General features: G+C 37.5%; 1 protein-coding gene across 1 annotated transcript in view; it reads left to right on the forward strand.

The window, feature by feature from the left end:
- Positions 1 to 24,501, forward strand: part of PTPRM (protein tyrosine phosphatase receptor type M) — a 438,824-nt gene that overhangs the window by 341,468 nt on the left and 72,855 nt on the right. Inside the window, exons 16-20 of the mRNA XM_054284774.1 lie at positions 3,870 to 4,021; positions 6,583 to 6,657; positions 6,884 to 6,910; positions 10,628 to 10,639; positions 11,400 to 11,587. Coding sequence (XP_054140749.1) covers positions 3,870 to 4,021; positions 6,583 to 6,657; positions 6,884 to 6,910; positions 10,628 to 10,639; positions 11,400 to 11,587 — 454 coding nt within the window. The remainder of the gene's footprint in view (positions 1 to 3,869; positions 4,022 to 6,582; positions 6,658 to 6,883; positions 6,911 to 10,627; positions 10,640 to 11,399; positions 11,588 to 24,501) is intronic.

Consider the following 24,501-nt stretch of genomic DNA (forward strand, 5'->3'; position numbering starts at 1 on the left):
TGTGATTTGTCCACAAGCAGAGAAGTAAAATTTAAAACAAAGGGTATGTAAGAAGCAACTATTTTATCTTGAGTTACAGTAAGTGCAATAGATCAATGCATTGATTAAAATAAAAAATTCAGCCCAATTACTTAAGCAGCACAATTAAAAATTTCATCTCACTTTGTTTATTAATATCTTGGTGATGGTAATGTGTTGCTGGAGCTGTGGAAAGTGCCAGCATCTTGTTTCTCCTTTTTTTCCTGGTGAGCAGGGAGGCATGCTGATACAGAAAGGAGAGGACCACTCAGTGTGGAATGGGGATACAGGAGGTTTTTGATAGATTCAAATGAATATGCTTTTCTCATTGTTCCTAAGTTAAAATGGAAAGCACATTTTTGGCAGGGCCTGAGTTCATTTCAACCCCAGTCACCTTTTTTTTTTTATTTTATTTTTACATTGTTACATTCCTCTAACTATGGCAGTGTCCCATTGTGCCTCATTCTTTGTGCCCAGTGCTTTTTAAACAGGAAGACAAAAGCAAAGCTAGGTCCAAAAGAGTTTGGTATTTAAGTCAAGACAGGACAGAGAAAAGGGATGCAGGAAAATAGGAGGAAAATGAACTAGACAGAAGCTGACAATGTAGTAGCAACTTAGCAGTTGTTGGAGTTGGTTTCTGGGAGGGTTTGAGGGAGGAGTCACTGGGAAGGAGGATTTTGAGAGAGATACTGAGTTAGGCTAGCACAGGTTTTACAGAGTGGCCTTTCAAAAACAAGGAGGCACTGTACAGGAGAAGATGCATCATTGGAGAGTTTCATCATGGTGGATAAAATGGGGACAGATTTTGATGAGCTGTTTAGCTTATTACTTTCCTGGACTGCCTTTACTAATATTTGTAACAGAACAGAGTAAATGATACACAAAATCCTGCACAGTTTTGCAGGGGAAGTCTGTATTTTGTCTGCTTTGCATTTTAATATATTTTAACCATTGCACCAGTTCTTGTGCTGTGAAATTCCAACAGTTTTTAGCTAGTCGTGAGATTTTTCTGAATATCAAGCTCCTCTTTCCTGGGGCTGATACAGTACCTTCTCTTTCCTCATAAAGTAATAGTAACAGTATTTGTGTGATAAGCTGATCTTTTTGCTTTCCCTACAAAAATAATTTCATCCTAGGTAATCATCCTGGGAGCTTCCATCTGTTTTATGTTTTCCCTTTGATTGTAGATATCTTTTCCTTTAAGAAGGATGAAACATCAGATAGTAGCTATGAAGTGTCTTTTCCATGAGTGAGGATGATCAAATATTTAAACCTTTTTTTTCCCCCCAAATTTACTTCAAATATAGGAGTATGAGTGGTCGTGGAGATGTGAGGTGCCACGGTTTTACGAGTTTCTTAAATCTTGTATAGCTAGACCCTCTTGGGGATTGAGAGATCCAAGGAATGGTTGAGATGCAGAGACTGCAGCACTGCAAGACTTTCAGCAAAATCTGAAAACTGCAGATGCTAGAAATGTTATATTCAGCTAAAGTTTACTTGACTGAGTCCAGTGGGTGTTTTTGTTCACAGTACAGAAGTCTGGCTGGTATTGCTCTCTTCCTGAAAGTTGTTTCAGATTTGGACTTTTCCCACAAGACCTATTTCCGGAATTAGATTCAGATTGAGAAGTACTGTACAGTTGTTACTGTCTTAAAAAATAAATCTGCTTTAGCTTGATCATGGGACCCAAGGATTGGAAGGGGAGTCATGCATGACTGCCATCTAAATATACTGCCTTCTAAGGGTGAAAGAGGAAAAAGAATATCCATTTCATGTTACCATTTTGACAAGCCTCTCCTTACAAAGGACTTCCATTAAGTTATTCATGTATTAAGTGATAAGTCTCAGATTCTACTTTGAATAATATACTGCTTATTCATTACAATTAGATATGAAGGAAGGGGGAGATTGAAGGTTGCAAAGATCTAAGAGTTTTGTTTTACTTATGGTACTCAAATGAAATTTAACTGTCTCTGATATGAAAGACTTCAGACCATGCTCCCTTGTGCATTTAAGCACTGTGGAGTAATAAAGAACCGGTTTTATTATAAAGTCTACAGACTAAGCAAAGACTGAAGCAAACACAGGAGTCTCCTGAGCTGGGATGGGCAAAGGCATAACACTGCTCATGGCTGCAAGTGCTGCAGCAGGTGTTTAAGGCAGTGTGCTTCATTCCCTTCCAGTCATGGGGACATGCCCTTGGGAATCGGCTGGCACTCTGTCAGCTTAGTCAGGGCCAAGTGCGACCCTTAATACTTTTCTGTCCAGTGACTCAATACTATGCCTGCACTTACTATTCCTGCTTTTATTGTGAGCAAGCCTTTAATTTCAAAGACATTTTGAGCTTTATTCATTGATTAAGGTACTGCTGAGCTTGGTACTACACTGGTACAGAACACATCCCCAGCTCCTGCCCAAATGACTTCTCATCTAGGTGAAAGGTAGGGGGTAGCAGGTGCATAGATGGATAGCATGAGGAGGCTGAGGCAGTACTGATTTGAAGTGAAAGAGTGAGATATCAGTCAAGAGAGTAACAGAAAGCCCCTCCTGTGTAGCATGAGAGGAGACAAATGTTTGAGAATCTAGGGAGACTGGTGCAAAATTTTGTCTGTGGTGGGAACCATCTTTTCATACTGAATAAGAGTTAACAAACAGAAAGGCTTTGAAAGTTAGCACAAGTTGGTCGTGCTTGATATATTCAACCTCTAGAAGTGGAAGGAGCCTAGGCGAGATAATCAGCTCCTGTAACTTCTAGTTGAAGATACGTAAAAGATCGTTCTGGCAGATGAATATGAACTGGCTCATTGTGTTTTCCACAGAGGAAGTCATTAAATTAACAGACAGGACAAGTAAAGTCTGTGGAGCAGTTGTGCTTTTTTTACACCCATACCTTGAAGATACTCTACAGAACGAATCTGGAAAATTTAAATTAAGGATCAAGACAAGAACTGGAGAAAGGCTTGGTCTCAGAGTCATGGGCCAGGGAAACAAGCCAAATAATCATGGGATCTGCTATCATCAGGATCACAAATACCTCACAGAGGCTGAAGGCAAAATCAAGTTTTGGACATGTTGTTTTGTGATATAGCTAAGCATAACTCAGGGAGAGACAGTGAGGCTTTAGACTGAAGCAAACAGATCTGGAAAAAAAAAGAGGTATAGGCATCCAAGGCAATTCTATAGTTTAATGAATCACTATTGTAGTATCAGATTTAAGATCTTGTCTCTGACACACCACTCCTGCTGAGAAGCAACTAACTCATGACTAATTCTCCTGAAATCAGGAGTGACAGAAAATAATCTTTAGGAATACAAGTCAATTTGAAATGTCTCCTGAGTGTGCAGTATGTATTCAGAGCTCCAACACAGACTTAACAGCATTATGTAAACTAGATTCTTGTTTTACACAAGGTCTCAATAAAACCTCTCCAGACTCTTCTATGCACGTGAACATTGGTACTGATATGTCAGTTCCAGTGAAATCTGTCTTTTCATTCTTATTTATGTGTTTAATCAGATGTAGCCTCCGATACTGGGTGTGGTTCACATCACCTTCATGTGTGGTTCACATCACCTTCATATCCAAGTAGTCCCCTTTAATTCAGTGGTGGTCCCCAAGGATTAAGGTGCTGTTGACCATGTGTCAGTGGACTGGCAACTATCCCTTGATTGTCAGACTGAAACGAGATGAGAGTAAAATAAATTTAAGGTTCCAGAAATGCAGAAACAAATGTAAATGTTAATTAATAACATAGTCACAAACTACAGTACTGATGTAAACAACATGAAAACTATGTCTGCTTACTGAGAGTTGTTTTTCTCCCTTTTTTTCTCATCATTCATTTCTTAAGAAAATTGGCTAAGAAGCGGAAAGAGACATTGAGTAGTACTCGGCAGGAAATGACAGTGATGGTGAATTCAATGGATAAAAGCTACACTGAGCAAGGCACCAACTGTGATGAAGCTTTCTCTTTCATGGACACGCACAATCTAAATGGGAGATGTAAGTTTTTTCTTTTCTTTCCTTTTCTTTTTCTTTTTTTTTTTTTTTGAAGGTGAAAGAAAGGTGCAAATGGTTTTTAAAATATTCCTCATTACTCAGTCATGGAAAATCCATGGGACCAAGAGTTTCCCACTGTGCAGCACATTACGGTGTCTATTCAAATGAGCAAGACAGTCAGACATCAAGTATAGACTTCTTTAAAAATAATAAGGATAATTGAGCTTTTTTCTGTCCATCCTTTTCTTCTGCAGAAGAGCAGTGACATTATTGAAACAGTAGTTTTACCTTTCTCCAGTCTCCATTATGTTGAAAATTTTATGTCTTTCATGCTGTCCCAAGTCCTTCAATGCTTCCCTTGTTCACATTTTTTTGACAGTACAAATTTATTTTTGAATGTAATAACTTAATAATGATAATCTTATTGTCTTATTATTTGCAATTCTAGATTATGCTCTTTCTGTTGCTTGTGCAAAGCAAGAATCAGTGGATTTATCAGTTCTGCAGTTTCAGAAGAGATTCTCTAATATCCTGGACCTTCTTGGATCTACCCTGAAAATAAATAAGATTTGGGTTATAAAATTTCTTGTATTAGAATTTCAGTCAAGGTCTCACTTCTGTCTGAGGGTTGGCACTAAGAAGAAACCATGAAAAAATAATGCTTTTTTATAATTGTTTAAAGGAATTACTAGGTTCAAAAAGTTGAGTTTTTTTATTTTGGTTCTTAAGGAACCTCAGGGATTTTGTATGCCAGTGGTTTTTTTAGCATCTTCCTAATTTGTCAAAGATGAATTTTTTTTCAAGTACTAACAGTATGCAAGACCCAACTCCCACTCTTTAATAATATGCTTAAGAATTTATCTTTGATGAGCTCAATTGTACAAACACTCTGTGAGGTTTATACTGTGAGGTTTATACAGTGAGGTTTATCTCAGCAGCATTAGGCTCAGAATTTGCAATGTTAATTTGCATTTGAGTTACTTTTGAAATTGGTTTGAAATAGATCTTTCAAATCAGACCTGCCTTTCTGGTGAGAATATACCACTTCTGTTAATGAGATTGCTTATTTTTGTGAAGAGATCAAGAGGTTTTACTTCATCTTCCATCATCATGGTACAGTTTTCCACTGGTGGTACTGAATGGTCATAACTACAAATGAAACTGCAATGAGTTCCTGGGACTAAATCCTCCTTATGTTGAACCACCTCAAACCTCTTTGAAATTATTGCCATAACAAGTTTTTTATGCTGCTCGAGGGCTAGAACCTCTAATTGGACTTCCCATAAGAAACATGGTCACCAGAAGGTGCACCCTGACAGTCTTCAGAATAATCTTTGTGTAAGACCTTGTACACAAGAGGTTTAGAGCATTCCTACTTCCTATGAAACTTCATTACCCTGCCTGCATTCTCTACCTAGCAAGTTTTATTATTACCTGCCGCAGCCGTGACTTCCACTGATCTCTGTATCCATACCCAGAAGAAGAATCGCACTGTTCTGACTGTCAAGGAAATGTAATCTCCTCATTCTGGAGGAATCAAAGGGACATGGTCTCAGATATAATAATTTATATGATAAAGGATTAATATCAACATTATTTAAACCAGTTTTGAGATATTCCCTTATTAACATGGGCTAGTAACTGTTTGCCCTGGAAGATCAACTGGAAAAAAGATGGATGGAAGCCAGCAGGAGTAATCTCACTCCTCATCCAGCAGATCCTGTCTTCCTCAACTCTGTTTTGTTTCACACATTCCTGTTAGTCTGTTTACAGGTATCCAGAATATGCTTACATTCCCTGGTCAGACTGAATGAGATGTGTAGACAAGCAACTAAGGTGGAATTTGCAAGGAGCTTTGCTTAAAATCCTCTCATGACTCCTTAGCTGAACATCCTGCAAAATGTTGTGATTAACTCCTGTTAAATCTGTCTGTGTTTACAATGGTAATTTGCATGATATTTGTGTACTAGGAGCAGACTGAACTTAATTTGTCCCCATTGGTCTTTCCCATCGGTTTTACAAATGGTTAAATGATTAAATTCCAGTGTGAACATTGGTCCGTGTATCGCTCCCTGAAAACATTTAAACAAAGAGTAATATTCAGGGTCTATTAGAATCTCTATGCACACTATCCACCTGTCTAAACAAATCAAATGAAAAAAGGAGAGGAAAAAATAAACTACAGTCGAATATTTGCATATGCTATTTACAGTGTTATAAGGAAAACTTATTAACGATCAAAGCTTCTGTCAAAAACACCTCTTGTCGTCGTGATGTGTTGTTTCAAGCATCAGTATTCAGTCTAATCTTGTGATTTAAGAAGTGTATTTCCCATCAGCAATCAAAATGCTTTCTCCAATGACACTTCTTTTTAGAGAATTGATCAAATTCAGTGAGCTATTTCATTCACTAGACTTGCCTGGTTTTCCCTAGGTCCTGATTCCAGTGCAAGAAACACAGCAGGATGAACTCTTAAGTCAAGTCAATGCCATCTGCTGTGTCACTCAGCTTAAGTAGCTGCATATCATATCTCTGTCTCTAACCAGCTTTGTTTCTCTTTGCAGCTGTATCTTCACCATCTTCATTTACAATGAAAACTAACACACTGAGCACAACAGTGCCTAATTCTTATTACCCAGGTAACCAGTTTTTTTCTTGTTTCCACCTTTTATAGACCCTTCCATAATAAAAGCATTCATATTTATGTAATTATACCTCTTGCCATCAACATTTAATGTATATATAAGAAACATACCATTTGCTAACAGCAACTTTCTGAAAGAAAACTCAGGAACATGTATCAATCATTTACTGTTCTCTCTCTTTTTACCTTTCCTGCATTGACCTGCTTATGATGTATGACAGATCCATTTGTGCCAACTGCAATTTTAGGTGAGAACATTTCCCTTTATCAAAATTTATTGCTGAAGTAATTTCAGAAGTTGCAGTTCTTGGGGAGCAGACAACAGTATGCAAAATGCTGGAGCTTTCTGCTAAAGGGAGGGGTGGTAAACTTGGCTACACTGAGGTGCTAAGGGCAGTTATCAGGTTTGATTACTACTGTCATAGTGCAAGTCAGGGGAGAAAAGACAGAAATGATTTTAACAAGTGGATTTGCAAGGAAATGTTTATGCATGTATTTGGAGTGACACAAAAGAATTTGATTATCACAGCAATTGAAATAGTTTTCCTCATTTTTTTTCTGTTTTATCTCTGAAGTGAAGAGTCACTTCTTAAAAATAACTTTTTTTTCCTAGTTAAACTGCTCAGGATACAGAAAATCAGACAAAATACAGTTCAGGCCATCTACCAGCTGTTGTGTCTTCTGACAATTCTGCAGACTTTCTGATGAGCTTGTCAAAAAGTGAAGTTTCAGAGAGGAGATGTTATTTTGAACAGCAAAATCATAACATGACGCTTAGAGTATATAGTTTATTATGCATCAGGTGTCACAGGGTGAAATAAAACAGTAAAACTGTAGGTTAAAAACATACCGTTAGAATGTAAAGCATTTCCACTTGGAATTTAGGAAAATCTGTTATTGTCCAATGTCAAAAAGGGAGAGTTTTCTGCACAGTGATAAGTAGTAAGCATGAGGTGCTATTGCATTTCCAGTGCTTAACTCTAACCCCTTTGTGGCTTGTTTTCATTTACACCTCCTTCCCATGCTAACTTTAAACTAAGCAGGGGCAGCTTTTTAATAGTAATTCAAAACGTAACAGTGCACTGTAGCAGGAAATCAAACTCCTTAAGTGTTAAGCCTATTCATTTACTTGTTATCCAGTCCATATTTTCACAACAAATACTTTCTTTTCTCCTCTTTTTTCTTCTAATCACTGTAAAAAATTTAAGACCCCTTATGTGATTCCTGCCCTTGAACTTTAAATTAAATAGGCTTACATAGACATAGAGTGAAGCATATAAGAAGTAAAAGTTTAGGAAGTGATCTTTAAGTTTTGTTATTGTGAAAGAATATTTAGTGCAGTGCACTTCAATGTGATAACTTTGAGAGGGAACTTCGCTGGTTTTATACATTATGTAAATCTGGAAGAAGGTAATGGTAGTGACTGTAACAATGTAATAATCTGCATGCAAATGAAATTTGCAGTGCCTTTTAACTGCCTGAGATGTTAGATTTTTTTGTGTGCTTTAGCATTCATTCAGCGCTTCATGCAGTAGATGTTCTTTCTGACCTTGTGGGTAGGACAAGGAGAAAAGTACTATTATCAGAAGAAAAACTTTGAGATTTCCTATCTGTATTACTTAGTTAATGCTTTCTTCAGTTATTTTTGTGATCCTTTTCTGTATAATAACAATGGTAAAATTATTTGTTAGCCTTTTTTCCCCCAAGAAATAATCTTTAAGTAAGTAGTTCAGCTATCAGGCAAACACACACTGGGAAAAATAAATTACCTGATTTTACTAAGTCTGTAAAATCTTTTAATTAGTTAGGTATGTATTTTATGGCCTACTACAGCAAACCTGTGCTTACTCATCTCAGAAAATATTGCAGTTATTTCACTGTATGAAATAAATATTTTTTAACCTTACATGTTAAAAATTTAGTACCATTTTATGAACGGTGTTCCATTCAGATTAGATCTCTCTCCCAATATGTGTTTATGACTCTCTGTACAGAAATAATGTTGTATCTGAGGTAAATCAAATTAACTGCGCTTGAGCTGGTAGGGGAATACAGCTGTTAACAAAGTATGCAGGTTTTTAATTTCAAGTTATACCTGCTCTTGCTGTCTTCTACTGTCCAAAGAAGTTGTGTTAAACTACAGGATCAAGCCTGTAGCTAGAACTATATGATCTTCTCAGTGTGACCTCCTGGGAAAGGTACAAGTCAGGTGAATGGTTGAGTTCAGCTTTCAAAATCTGATAGAAAAGCCACAACACACATACTGTTTCCAGATATATTATTTAATAAATGTTGTACAGCTCTGCAGGAATGGGTAAGTGTGCAGTAGGACAACTGCAGCTGTAGGAGTATTTAAGCCAGGCAGATTTCCCATTGCCCACGGACACTGCATCTGGAGCAGCTCACCCTTTGAAAAACTCACAGCCCAAAAAGCTCATGCTGCAGTGTTCAGAGGCAAAATAAAAATCTGTGGTATGTGGTTCCTAATGTACTATATAATCCAAGGATTAAAACCACTTTATTTTAAAAAGCTTAAATGATAACTCCTTCTGTATTAAGGCAGCTATAAGAGATAAAGAAGTGGAGAGAGGAAAATTAGTCTAAAACTACGGAGCTTGCAGGGAAGAGATTCATAATTATTAAACTGATGCTTGCATAGTGCAAGACTTTGATAGCTTTGCCTTCATCTTAGGTACTAACAGTCTGTGTTGCAAAGAATTTTGCTGCTTGCAGAAAAAAAAAATCCTCACGTTTTCTAACCTGTTTCTAAATTTGAAATAAGCAACCTAAAAAATCATTATCAACTTTCTACACTTTTTTTTGTCTTTTGTGTCTTAGCCACCTTGTAGTTTTCAGGTGCCATTTCAGCAGCAACATACTGTACCTACACTTGTACCACGCTTCATACCATGCATCCCAAGGTGCTTTGCAGTACAATTTTATACCACATCAGACAAAAGTTCTAAAATTTTATGACTTAAAGATGAATCCCTTTCCTCTGCATTAGACCAGATTAGCAGACTGACAGGAAAAGGAGTGAAATGGCCATACTCCTAACCATACATTTTTCTCTGCTCTTTTGGTTTAGGTGTCAATGCACAGTTCATGTTGACTGTATGCTTAGTGAGGACCAGATTTCATTTGTCTTAGTGGGAATTGAGAGGGCCTCAAACCATCTTTTGAGCTTTGAGCTTTCTGGCTTTAATGTCAATTTTCAGTAGTACAACTAAGACCAGAATCTCACCTTTAACAAGGTGTGTTAATATTTTTGGTGTGTACATGAGAATCTGGGACCTTTTCATACAGGAGTATTTGTGGAACTTTGTGCTATAATATATCTAACTAATGAATGTGGAAATATTATTTTAAGGCTTCCCTTTCATATGGCTTATTTTTAAAAGTAAATTTTTAATAAATACCTTATTTTATAAATATGATACAGATTTAGATTTGGTTTTTTTTTCAATATTCACTCAGGGAGGAATAGCTTGAATAAATCAAAGCACCCTATTAACTATATTGGTTAAAATTAAAATACTCAAAGATACATAAAATTATTATGTGAGTAAACAGATAAAATATTTATGATGATTCTTGAACCTTAGAATTTCGGGTGGGTTTTTTCTCTTGTCAAGTCTGAATAAATTTTTAGAATTCCATCTATACACGAAGCAAGTCATATTGCTTCGTTAGGTAGAGTGCACTTCCACATCTATTTACTTCTAAGTAGAGGTTTTGATCTCAGTTCCATCTGTGTGAATTGACTCACAGTATATCTTGGTTTTAGTAAATCTAATTTCTACTGTGAAACTGAGATCAGAATCTGACTCATTTAGGGAATCATTCTGTAAAGAATAAATTAAAAACATAAAATTACCTGTAATTATTAATGTAGTACTGTTGCTTATGCCCTGTTTCCTTTTTCTCCTCCTCTTTTTTTCTCCTGATATGTATCTTCTTAAAAGTGCCAATCAATGGTAAGTTGCCCATTTGCCCCATGGAAGAGATGTGGAGGGTTGGGAGAAGTTTGTGTCTCATAAAATTTTTAACCAGCCCACGGGGGTCTCCTGTTTGTTGGCTTGCATGTCAGTTGACATATAACATTCCATGCCTAATGTGGTGGCTCATGATACACCATGGTCCTAAAGCATGTTCAGCAGTCAGTCAAGACCTTTTTCCTTACCAGATGATCCTTTGCATTTGTCCTCTTGTAGTTTGTCTCCAAGTGTTGTTTTCAGATCTACATTTCCATTGCAGTCCTAGCTTGATGAACCCATAAGCCATTTTGTGCATCTTTTTATTTTGCTCACTCCAAACATTTGCTCTAAATTTGCAACGTAAAATACAGCACTTCAGTAGTTTATGAAAAATGCAAGTCCAGTTTCATTCCATGGGACTTGTTGAAGTTTCAGAATGAAACTTCCATGCAGTTTAAAATGAAATGCCTGTTTTAAAATTTGTTTGCAATCAGCTAGCAACATTTAAAACAATATTAGAGTTTGGACTGCTCTGCAATGCTTCCATTGTAGAACTATGGACTTTGCCTCATTCCAATCAGTCTTGCAATTTCCGTGTGTAAACTGCTCATGGATTTACTGTTCTTCTGGTGTAGCCTTCACAGACAGAACCAATGCTGACGGTGTCAGATTTCTGCCATTCCTGTAGAAATCTTTGTAGTTTCTATTTCTTCTAATAAGTGAAAATGAGCCAGTTCATGATGAGATACTCTTTTTCTAGATGAAACCCACACGATGGGCAGCGACACAAGCAGCCTGGTCCAGTCCCATACCTATAAGAAGCGAGATCCAGTGGATGTGCCCTACCAGACGGGACAGCTCCATCCAGCTATCCGTGTAGCTGACTTGCTGCAGCACATCACCCAGATGAAGTGTGCAGAAGGCTACGGGTTTAAAGAGGAGTATGAAGTAAGTGTCAGGTCTAACGATCTGATCATTATGTCTTCTGGACCATTGGTTGTATGTGTCTGATGCTGAGATTTTCCCAGTGTGCACACTGCTTGCACACATCCTTTTACAAAGGATGGTGTTTTTTTAGAACTTCACGCGTTGTCATGCCAACTTCGCATTATAAAAATTGCTTAAGTATATAATTGTTTAAACTGATGTTTCTATTATTAGATTTCCAAAACCCATGCTTCAGGCCACTTCCAAAGTCACTGATGACATTTCTTCCCCTGGAACATAGAAAACAATTCATTCCCAGGAGGACCTAATCACTTGTCAACTTTCATTTGTGTGGCTGACTTAAACAAGTTTGTTCCTGTAAGGTTTTTTTATGCCACTGTTATTTAAAAGTGATAGAATTGAAAATTCTTGTGTTTGGAAGAGATTTGCTCATCAGCCAAAACCTTTTATACCAGCATTAAGCCTAGAGGAAAACTACAATTAATTTATTTAAAAAAAAATAAAAGCAAGACCATAAAATGGAATTTATAGTGCAACCAATGACATGGCTTTTTAACTACAGTGGATCAAATGATTCTGCTGAGAAACAATTTCCAGGAAAATCACTTAATTTTCAGCCTACCAAGCTGATGAATGGCATCCCATTACAGACAGTAGGTGTAGTCATGACTAATGCCAGTAGATGCAATTCATCAGAGTGTAGTTTGTTAATAGTGGCAGGGAAGGAGGCCTTAAAATAGTGAAGCTGGAACTGAAAAACTCCTCTTTATATATGGAAATTGTTATAATCACAATGAACTGTACCTAGCCATATATTTGAGGTCTTTTTCCATTGAGCTACTGCAGTTATATTGTTTTTCTTCCATATGCAGTGAATGACTGCCCAATATATTCTAGCACTGCAAAGGTTGCAAATCTCTTTGTTTACATTTCTGTCAGACTGATATGGTCCTCTTTATAAATTTGAACTAGATAACAAAAGAATTTCTTCCTTATGTATTACCAGAAGGATAAATGTCCATATGAAAAGGAAGGAATAGTTTGACAGGGGATTTGTTTTGAATGAAGTCTCATAGACGGGTTTTGTTCTAACAAGACAGCAGGATTATATAGTCTCACCAGGGAAAGAGTTTGATTCAGGAGAAATTCACACAGGATTCACTACGAAAATAAATCTGTGGAACAGAACAGAAAGTAAAGTAGCACATTGCCCATTAGGATCACTTCAGAGGAGTGCAAGGATACAGAGCACTTGCTGTCATGCATAGTTTTAAGTGTTTTAAAATAAAACTTAATAATTAGGTCTACTATTCTCAATAATTTGGGCTACCAAAAGTTCACCATCTAAGCACATATATATAGTTTTAAGTCCTGTTGGTGTCACGCTGAAGTTTTTGGTGTAGCACAATTGATGCAAAGAATGAATGTTGAAAAATCATCTTTGTGCAGTTGCAGGCTGGTACTTCCCTGCTCGCTGCTCAGCTCTGCATTAGGAATTACCCACTTGGGATACTGAGTGTCTATAGCTCCCAATACTCGTGGTCTTGGAGGAACACCCTGTTTTGCAGGATTTTACCCGTTTGTTCTCCTGGGAGAAGGCTCCTGTTCCCACAAGAGGGATCAGGCCCTTGCTGTTTGCTGGAGAGATCGATACTGTGCCTGTCTGTAGAACCAGAGCGCATGAGGGCACATCCTTAGGGCCACACCAGTGGCAACTTCACTGCTGCTTTCCCATCTGTTTCTTGGGTGTGGAAATAACAGGAGTGCATTTCTGAGAGCTGTGGATGTAAATGCAGCCCTTCATTTGCGGCCTAGTGGAGTGCAAATGATCGGGATTGCGCAGAAATCCTGAAACCTCAGGTAAATTTCCACATAGCTTGTCTGCAGTGGATCTTTGAAATCCTTTCTATCCCCTGCCAGACCCTTAAGAAAGGAGAGATTTTTGCTTGGTTCCAGTGGTTTTAGATGTTAGACTGACAAGATGTCATTGGCCTGATTTCCCAAGTACCCCTGCACTGATTGTATATTATTTAATCTGTTCCCGAGTACTGCAGCATGGGAGAGCCTTTACTGGTCATGAAGGAGTCTCCTTGCTCATCTTCTTTCTGTATTAAAGAAAAAAAGTAACTGGAAAAGGGGAAAAGTGGTTTCCTCAGTTCATCACGTCTTCCTCCTTACATATATCACCTCTTGGTTTTAGACTCAGTACTTTCACAGGGATTTCATTGTATCCTTTCTCAAAAATGTCCATTGTCAAAGGGCCATAAATTCAAGTAACGAGTTTGTCTGCTTCCTAAACAGATCAATTAGGCCACTAGAGGTTAGCATGGTTTGGCATACCTAGGGCAGAAACAGATAAATTCATTAAAGTCTTACAATTTTAGATAAGTTTTGTTTTTAATGCTGTTTTTGGATCAACTTAAATTGGTGACTCTTCAGTGTAAAGTGGTTCTTTGCCAAATTAAGGCAAGTTGACATAAGGCAGTTCCAAATCAATTTCAGAGTGTCTGTGCAGGAGCTTGGACTGGTTTAACAAAATTGATTTGAAGATACACCTTTAATTAAACCGGTGCAACTTTGTGTAGATAAAGCCTTGAAAAATCAATTTCACATTATGTTCCGTGACAGGGAGTTCTGAGCTTCCATTATCTCAAAACCAGAGGTTCCTTTGAAAAGCCAAGATTTGCAAAGGGTGTCCTGCTCAGATCAGCCTCACTTACTGTCACTAACAGGGCTGTGTCAATAACAGAATTTTAAAAAAGGTTCCTCCATGTAGTTTTATCTTTAAGGCTTTCCTCCCTATTGTCTGTCTCATCTTCCCTCTCCTCCCCTTCTGTTGAACACATCCTTTCTCAAGGTTTTCTGGCAGTTAACTGTTTCAATCCAGAAATTATTTTATATCATTGAAGCAATACTATTTAAAATACAGCAATGTTATATACTGTCAAGATGAACTGCACTGAATATGTTCCCTCTGTGCTGCATGGCCTTCATTTTGATGTGTTGCACCAATGTAACTGTACTAATGTCTAAATTACCATAGTTAGATAAATGAATACAGGTTCAGGGTGCCTGTCAAGGTCAGGAACATTAAATATATTATCTAATGTGTGTTAAACAATTCATTTCAGTTTAGCACTTCAGTTTAGCACCTTTTAGAGATTGGTAAGAGTATTTAAAAATAGTATTTAAAAATATCATAAAAAGATGGATAATTTAAAGAGAAGTCAAAGGTGGGTGTTGAAAATAATTTGGGATATGAAAGAAATTCTGTCTTAATAGCAGTCTCTTCATTTAAATGGAACTTCAGAAGATTTGCTAATGTAGATATGCTAAGGTAGATGTGGTAATCATCAGTAAAACCTAACTCACTGAAAAAAATTCATTGGCCAGTGGAATATCTGGGATAAATATAAAATTATTTTAAGAAACAAAATAGGGGGGAAAACTCTCTAAAACCAGTAGAAGCAGAAAGTATTACAGACAAGCAGGAAATTTTTCATGGAGGATGTTTGCCCCATAGGTGCCTACTTTGATTTTTTTTTTTTCTCCAAACCACTCTTAGAATAATGTCTGACTTTGAAAGAAGTCTGATATAATTTCCATTTTCTGCTGTCATGCAAAGCCATAACAGACTAGAATCCTGTCACTCAAACCCAGTCTCCAGTTGCAGCTTTTCTTTCTCTTTGGTTCCAGCTGGAAGACAAATTTGCTGCCACATTTCACTTTTAAGACTTGTGCTTCTGGGGCAAAGTTGTGAAATCTTGAAAACAGTAGGAAAATTGAGTGTTTTTTTAATGTTATGTTATTACAGCCACTGGTAGGACCCAGCTGGCCCTATTTTTTCCTGAATGTTCCTTGTGACTCCAACTAATTTTTCTCACCTCCAACCTGTACATTTATATCACACCTTTTTCTCTGATTTTATTTGATATTCTGGAACACCAGCTGAGACAGTCAGCACCATAATCAGTGCAAATTACTTTCTATCCCACAAGACACAAATTACATGGAAAACAGAAAGACTCTCGAACACTGGGTGAGGATGGGGGCATTAATCCTCAGTGTAAATACAGGAAGGACAGCATCTGTGTCTTCAAGAACCAGGAACAGGTAACTGTTTCTCTCCTTCTGTTTTTGTAATACAAAGGAGAACTCATTAGGCATTGTAAACGTAACAGAGATGGAGATAGAAATGAAATAGTGGGAACCGGTCCAGTGAAAATGGCATGGAAAGTTGTTAGAAATACTCATCCTTAGAGATCACTGCAATAATTTTTCCCAAGTTTCATCTGTTCGGATGGAGCTCAGAACAATTGCAGAATGCCCAGTTTAATTTTTAATCTTTCATACTGGAAAGTTGCAGTGGTTTGGTTAAGCCATATGTTACTGTGTAAGTTTTCTCTCATACACAGCAAGGGATAACCCCAACAAGTGGGGTTATAGAGGCCCTTTACACAAGGCAGGTACTCTTCCTTATCAAAGAACTTTGTTCAGACATAACCATTTTCTTCACACTGCTCTGGAATTTGCAAAAGCCTTCCAACAATACCAGGTAACTTGTTTCTGGTTGGGATTATCCCAGATACTTGAGCATTGAAAAACCTGGCCCTGTGGAGATCATGTAGGGAGGCTGAAGGAAGTAGTAAAAACAAGCAACTGCCTTATTCACAAAGAGTGCTTTGGTTTGTAATTCCAGATCAATACCAAATTGATCAATACCAAATTGTTGAAATAAAGAAATTCCAAACCTGAAACGACATTCACTGGCCTATGTTAGTAGTGACAGCTTCCCAGTGCATGCAATATCCATTTAAGTCTTGTAGAATAATAGGTGCCTTCCAGTTGTTGATCAGCCAGAATCAGTTGTCAACAACTTTTTAACTGTATGGCAGTTTGGGATTTTTTCCATTCAGAGGAAGACACTTATTTTGCTGAATGTCAGTTGTTGTCAGCTAGTTTTTTGCAATTCTAAACCTATGCTGTATCACCCTGAATTTCTCTTCTTAACAGATTTCACATGGATGAGAAGTGCTGTCATAGTGCTTAATATCATTCACATGACACTGCCTTATGTCACAGTGTGGTTAACTGCCCAGTGATCAAGATGTCCCACAACTTTCTAAATGAGACTGTTTTCCTCTCCTGCTCTTCCAAAGTGCATTTTCCTCCAATTTAAATAAAAGTGCATGTATATGCAGAAACAGCTCTCTAATTTGTTTTGTTTAAGCAGGTTTAATTAGAATTTATTCTTATCACAGAAAATAGATTTAGGCAGGTCATGGCTTCATTAGAAAGGCTTTGTGCTTTTATCTGTTTGAATAATAAAATTACAGAGGTGTATCGAGTAGAGCACTTCCAGTATCCTTAGGATTACTCTCAGTGGGGTGTAGGCAGCTGTTTGCTTATGCTGTGATTCAGCTATTTTTGGTACTGATCAGTCTGTGGTTTACTTGGGTATGGACCTCTTGTTTTCTTCTTCTCAGCTGCATAAAGAGTCTGAACTGTGTGTGATCTTAGGCAGCAAGGACACTTAACAAGAGCAAGGATACCTAATTCTGCCAATTTTTTTTCTTCATGAAAGTCTACCAGACTTAGTCTTGTATGTAAAGTTTAGACCGTGTTTTTAGGAAAGCCTGGTAGCTTTAAAGTGCATCTTTGATGACCATTGTGTCTTTCTAAGCAGTTAAAACAGAGACTGGTGGTATTGATCCATTCAGAAAAATGTTGGTCCACTCAAAAGTCGTGAGATATAGATTCTTAAGCTGATCAATGAGATGGATAAACAAGTGCAGGTTGTTCTTGTGTAGAAACTCTGGCAGCTATTTCAGTCATTCACTGCTTCTACTGAGGCTGGGAGTCCTGGTTCATGCTGAGGCAAACATATGAATGAATACAAAATATGTCAGCAAGAAAAAATGTGCTGTAACATGTCATTTTTCTTGGTCCTGAAGATGCCCTGGGAGTCTTTTCCATGATCAGATATTTAGCAGACATTTGTTTTGCATCTCAGCATAGCTGGACTGAAAATCTAAAGCGAATTTAAAGCATGATAAGCACCTCTGATGTTATTCCTGATCCTTAATGAGTGAGTCTGCAAAGCCATTTAAAATGGGTGATTTTAACTGTTGCATGCAGTTTTGTGGATGTGCCTCTGGCACTTCACTATCCCATGGTAATAAAGTTTCAATTTGCTTTAGGAGGTTGTGGGTTTTTTTCCCATCTTGAGCCCAGCCATCACAGCAGTCTTTCACAACTGGTTTTAATCTTCCTCCCCTTTTTACTGACCTATGACTCCATCATTATGATCTTTTCTTCTCTGATGTCATTGCAAAATCTTTCTCAGTTTAGTCTGGAAAGATCTATGGGTGTGTGCAATGTAAAATTGGAGCAATAAAAGAAATAGTTTCAAAGTTTCAGTGATTTTTGTCAACTTAGTACCGAGCAGCTCTTTGAAAATCCTGTATCCACATGTGATAAGTCCAAGTAATTAACAGAGGGGTTATATAATATTAATGGAAAGAATTAACCTTTTCCATCATACTGCTTTCTTCCTAGAGAAGCGGTACACAGAGGTATATTCTTATTAAAAACAAACACACATCATTCCACTATTTCAGCATGTGAAATTTGTTGAACATTATTCTTCTGCCTATCTTGTCTTCATCTCCTTTGGCAGCCACAGGCTGAGAAACAGTCGAACTTGTACTAACCAGACTCCTCAGTATATTTTACTCTGGTTGTCCACTAGTGAAGTCATTTTTGCCCACTGATCTTGCTACTGGGCTTTACCTGGTATGAAATTTATGCTCTCTCTGTACCTATTGAAATCAGGGTTTAATTTCAGATTTAGCCAATCTGTGTATTGTTATGGGCTATTGAACACGGCAGTAGGAAACTAAATGAGGCCACTGAACGTCATTTCAGTCATAGTGTGAATTTCCAGAGGGAAATCTGCAAGAATGTCTTTAATGCTCACAGCTGTTAGGTGATAGGTTAAACATTCTAAATGCTAGTGACAAGTATGATTTGCAACAAAGAAAAGTTCTTGAAATGTTGCAGGCCATTTGCTGCATATTTGCACCAGCCTGACTTATTAATTATTCAAATAAGATATTGAATATTTGATCAGAATCTGTAATCTCTTCTTCAGTTAACATATTATTTACTTTGGAAAAGTGCTGATGTACCATACTTTTCCCATTGCACCTGCAAAAATGAATTGGTCCTATTTATGTGCACAGAATAATATATTGTGCTTTAATGTTCAAGATATTATTCATTACTTCCTACCCATATAAGCCTTCTTAGCTTCTTCATATTTTATTAGTGCCCTTTAAAAAGACATAAAAAATCAGTCATGTAGTTATTCCATTTTGAATTATGCAGATGATGTTAAATGCAATTATAATCTATTAATTATATATACACTATGTGTTTTCTACAGATTGCATTTATTCACTACAAATAATTAGGCATTTTAGTCCATTGCTGGTCTCATGACCAGAGCATTATTACTGACTGTTTGGAAAGCGAGAGGAACACTTTTCAAATCAAATTAGCATAATTTAGCAGTTGGGGTTTTCATTTAGCATCAGTTTATCCAGAGCATATGTAAAATATGCAATATTTTCTATAATGCATTAGTTTTAAATAAGTAGCCATTACAGATTTTTCAGGAAATGAAAATTTGTATTTTTATGTCACCTGTGGCTCAGAGTATCTTTTAAGATGTTTTCTGACTGCAATACAAGACTTCTTCTTGCATGTTTCCTGTAGTGCTTTAGTGATTGTCCTGTCAATGGAACAGATGCTCATCATTTTCTAGCAGGAATTTTTTCTTTCTTTTGGTTGCAGCATACTGAATTGATGGGCCCAAAAGAGTCTGCGGGAAGTGTTAAGTCCACTGAAAATCTGCCAGGTCATAATTGGGCAGACAAGGGGGTTGGCAGGCTTCTATGCTCTCTTGCTGGTTTCCTGCCATTGCCTCTGTCTCTGTGTGATAGCTGTTCCCCTGGTTTACCCATCCAGGTCTCCGTGATGCCCCTGCCTGCACTGTCGTGGGGCTGTGCTGTTTGCTGAGCTGCTTGGCTCTGCATCTGTCTTAGTAATTAGCAGTGAGGTCACCTGGGTGCACAGCAAGTCATTTCAGAGGTGCAGGGGACATGGCCTGCTAAACAGCTGTGAGAAGATGCAGGTACCTTGGTCAGGCAAAGATTAGCAGGGTAACAATGGGCAGAAAATCCAGGGCAAAGCTGATGTCCAGAGTACCCATGGAAACAAAGCTGCCCAGGAGGAGAGCAGAAGGAAAAGCAGGCTGGCTTTGAGGACTTGTGAAATACTGTCAGTGAGAGTCACTATTTCAGAAATGACATTATGGCAGTGTCAACCATGTAAAATTATTGGAGGTAATGAGTTTGCAGCTCAGTTCAAGACTGATGAAAATTCATAATTTTAACACTTCTTCACAGGACAGAAACAGCAGGTCGCACATAAATCCATAAATCCACACACAAAAGCTGAAAGGTTTAGGTCTACAACATGATTTGGAATCCAAGATAGGGAAGACCTTAAGCATGTGTTTAAGTTCAGTTGGTTTAAAGGGATTTAAGGGACTGTTTCGAAGTTGCTTTGAATATACCTTCTTTCCTGTTTTACATTTTACATAAATGGAAGCCACACAAGGGACATCATAGACATGGTCATATAACAGTGAAGAAGCTTGAATATCCATCCACATAAATGGTGCAGTTCCTTCCCCTTAAGGTCTTCAAAAGATTCATGACTGACAGTGCTCTGCTTTGGCCTGTGTTAAAAATAAATGGATCATTTTTCTGTAAAAATCAGCTGAGCTCAGTTATTACTCATGTAGCTTTAAGGTGTTTGCCTATGCTATAATAACTGTTCTTAATATATTACAGAAAAGAAATTCTTGTATCTACAAGAGAGAGGTCTGGGTCTCCAAGAGACAGACAGTCTCTGTTCTTAAATCACACACCAAAGGGAATAAAAAGTGAGGACCTTCCTTGATGCATGGGCTGGGGCTGTTCAGAGGCAGACATAGCTATGGCTGCCTTCAGCTAACAAAGGGAGCCTCCAGTGAAGGGGGCATAAGCTCTTTTAGTGAAATTGTAGCTTGTCTCTCTCCTTTACATTAAGGGTTCCTTTCTGAATAGAATGCCTCCTACTGCTTGCTTTGGGATGGTGGAAGCTTCCACACAGTACGGTATTGGTTCCTAAAGTAAGCAGAGTTTCTGATTAGTCTGGGAGATGACAGCAGGAACAATTTGTTTTTGATGCTTAAATATCTGGTTGTATCACAGAGCTTAGAGTTTTGAAATGAGATAATATTACCATTCCCATTGATTACACTGAATATCTACATGAACCATCTCTGTGCTTTTCCTTCCCAAAAATGATGGCCAAACAATAGACTTCCAGTATGACATAGCAAATGTTAGAAAGGTAGGTCAGATCCTGCATCCTCTACTCAGGAAATAGCAGTAAAAGCAGCCACCTCCTACCCCACATGAATAGTTAGAAAAGGAGAGAGGGGACTTAGATGGGGAAAAGCTTGTAGTGCGAAGCTCTTTTTAGATTTTTCATGTCCTTCCAAAGTCCTCTGAATCTAAGCATGACTGTCAAGTTGAGACACATGCTTTTTAATCTTGAGAAAGTCTGCATGCAACAGTTTGTCAGTCTTTTATGATCCCAGTATTGCTCTTTCATGTGCTGTCAACCATTAGTCATTGCCAGAAAACTTAAGTGTATTGTTTGGTTGAAAAGTATTTCAGTAACAGTGTCCTCTGTATGAGGCTGTGATATCTGCTGAGCTTTTGTTCATTTAGCCTTGATTTTTTTCATCTGCAATTGTTTCTGGTTTTCATTGGTGTTTCTTGTCAAGCTGGACAAAGGAAACTAAAGTAAAACTCTGCATTTTGGGTTTGTAGTTTTGCTCATTCACCCACTCATACTTAACTCCAGCTTTCATGCTCTGTGTAACACTGTTGTACACAGCTTCCCTAAGGCTGGCATAATAAACTAGGCAAAGATTATATGAGTAAGGAAATCCTTACAAGTGACAGAGAACCACTTTATCAGGTCCAGTACCAAGTCTCTACTTTCTTTCCAGGACAGTGAAATATCACTCATTCCTGGTTGCTGTAATACCCCCTTAGGATATTCTGAGCTGTGCCAGAGATCAGTGTTACTTCTGCAATGGGAACAGCAATTATTCATTATTTCTTATAATACAGGAAATCAGGAGCACCCAACAAAGCTATTAAGCAGCAGGTTTAAAATGAACAAAAAGAAATATTTTTCACACAGCACATAATTACATCGTGGAGCTCATTGCCTCAAGATGCTGTGAAGCCAAAATTATAAATGGGTAAAAAAATGAGCTAGAAAAATTCATTATTAAACACAATGGCTGTGTGCAGTCTCTGGCTGAGGAAGAGATTGCTCAGGAAAGCCATTGATTGCTAGAAGCTAAAAGGGTGTGCTGAGGAAAGATTCACTCTCTGTTTGCTCTATTCTTCATACTTTTTTGTAAACATCTGCTACTAGTTCTGTTGCAGAAAAACTAATCGGTTGTATGGACCTCTGGTTTGACCCAGTGTGGCTGTTAACTCACATCAAAAGGAAAAAAATAAATCAATGCTCTTGTATATACACAGCAAACAGTGTGATGTGAAATAGTAATTCTTTTTCTTTTTTTGCCATACTGGTAGTCAATTTTATAGAATTAACATCACTTCAATTTATAAAGAACACAAACTGCTTCTTAAATCAGATAGCATCCTCAGTGTTTTCTAGTTACTTTCTTTTACCAGCATTTCTCCTGGTCCACTGCCTTACTGGTGGACTGCAGGACTGCTGTGGACTGGGCTGCAGCTTGATGATGCTGTAAAGGGAAAGAGGGAAAATAAAAGAAATTCAGTTGTAAAATGCTTTCATATAAATGCATTTAGTTGCTGTGCTAAAGCCTTATCCTTGAGCCTTTATTCTGAGCAGTTCTTTATTCTGCAAAGAGTCTCATTTCCATTAATTAGACCCTTTCAAGAGAGTTGTATTGATTAGAATACATTGAGGTAGTGAAACTCCTGGTGTGGGCAGTAAACCAGTTCTCATGTTTTGGAGGGCAAAAGGGGCACCATTATCTGAATTTTAAAGTTAAGCAGGTTGAGCTTCCAAACCGCACCAAAGCATTTCCTTTGGTTTTGCACTGGGAAACACATTTAAATGTAAGAAAATTTGGTGTCTTGCTGCTTTCCTAGTAGTTTTCTACACATTTTAGTTTTGCCACTGACTTTTTAATTGTCTCTTCTTTTACAACATCAGCAGCTTGAATTTTGAGTTTTGATGGTTACATTGTGAATCAAGTCTATAGAAGCAACAGTAGCTGGAACATACAAAACTGTTTGAATGCAAGGAAAATCACATAAATTGCTCATGCTTTTTATATGTTTAATTGTAGATCTGTTTTGAGATTGACATATTTTCCCTCCATTTGTCAGTTTTTTCCACAGCATTTGTATTTATTTTACTGGTATTTACTAAGCACATGTATCTCTGGCACACAAAGAAAGCTAGAAAAGCTGCGCAATGTGCAGGATTTATGGCTTCTTTGAAGTTTAACTGTTTTGTGGATTGCTTTTTATTTCTTGATATTGAGACTATGTGTTTCTTTTTTTTTGGCAACATTTTTTATAAACACTTTTTTCCTGCCATTAATTGATATTTGAACATTGCTTATGTAGAAGGACAGCCTAGTTGGGAAGCGTGTCTTTCATTTTGATATAACTAGGAGTATGTTTTCTTTTACCTGAAGTATGCTACAGTGGAATTTCTTTAAATATCTTGTAGGGGGATGAGGTTGCTTATTTTAAAAATAGTCCTTTTCCAAGGGCCAAGAAAGTAATGAAGTTACTAAATTTTGGTCTAACTGCACACTGACACAGAGGACTGCTTGTGCTTCATCAGTATGAAGCACATACCTGCACATACCTGAGCATACCTGAAGCTCACTCCCTGCCAGAGTCCCTGGAAACCTGGCTGACAAATCTTGAAGTGTAATAGTAAGATGATTTTTTTTGGTGTCATGAAATATTTGGATAGTGCTACCCATATGACTGTTTTAGTGTGGAACAGCAGTGTTTTGGAGTGCTCAAGCTTAATAGTACAATAATACTGAAAAAAATCCTAAAAAGTTTGGTTTCCTCTCTGTTTTCATGAAGTAAAAGGAAAAAAAGTACTCTGCAGAAAGTACTGTATTGATTGTCACTAATACACACTGCATTTAAGCTGAAATTCATGTCCATAAAGCAGTGAAGTACTTCATTCACCATACAGTTTCTGCCCACACCTGGAAAAGTTTCAGCATGTTCTAATGTAAAATAGAAAAATTATCTTGATTTACACCAGAATTCAAGTTTGATCTGGTATCATATTGTGTTTGTATTTTAGGTGATATGAAAAGTTTAGTTGCCAGCTGTTGTTACTACAGTGAAGTTATAGAGAATGAAAGCTTCCACATTCAAGTACCTAATATAAAAAAAAAGAAAAACCAAACCATAATCTTTTGAGGTATTGTCTCAGATATACTTTTAAATATATTTTTATAGAACTAAGATTCAGGGTGACATAGAGCAAGGTAGGGAGCCAGAATGGGACATGTAAGACCTTACCTCTCTCTTCAGCTGGAATGAGGTTGTAACCAGGTGGGGATGGATCTCTTGTCCCATGTAGCAAGCAACAAGACAAAAGTAAACAGCATCAAGTTGGTGTCAGGGGAGGTTTAGATTGGATATTGATTATTCCACCTAATGTCGGGATTGGAACATTTCAGTGCCAGGTCACTCTTGTCTGTTTATCTCACTCTTCATCATTTTATTGTGGTCCATTTGCAGAAT

Source organism: Melozone crissalis, unplaced genomic scaffold (genome assembly GCF_028551555.1).
Source record: "Melozone crissalis strain CALT ecotype California unplaced genomic scaffold, PUWL_Pcris_2 ptg000042l_1, whole genome shotgun sequence".
In the NCBI taxonomy this organism is placed as follows: Eukaryota; Metazoa; Chordata; class Aves; order Passeriformes; family Passerellidae; genus Melozone; species Melozone crissalis.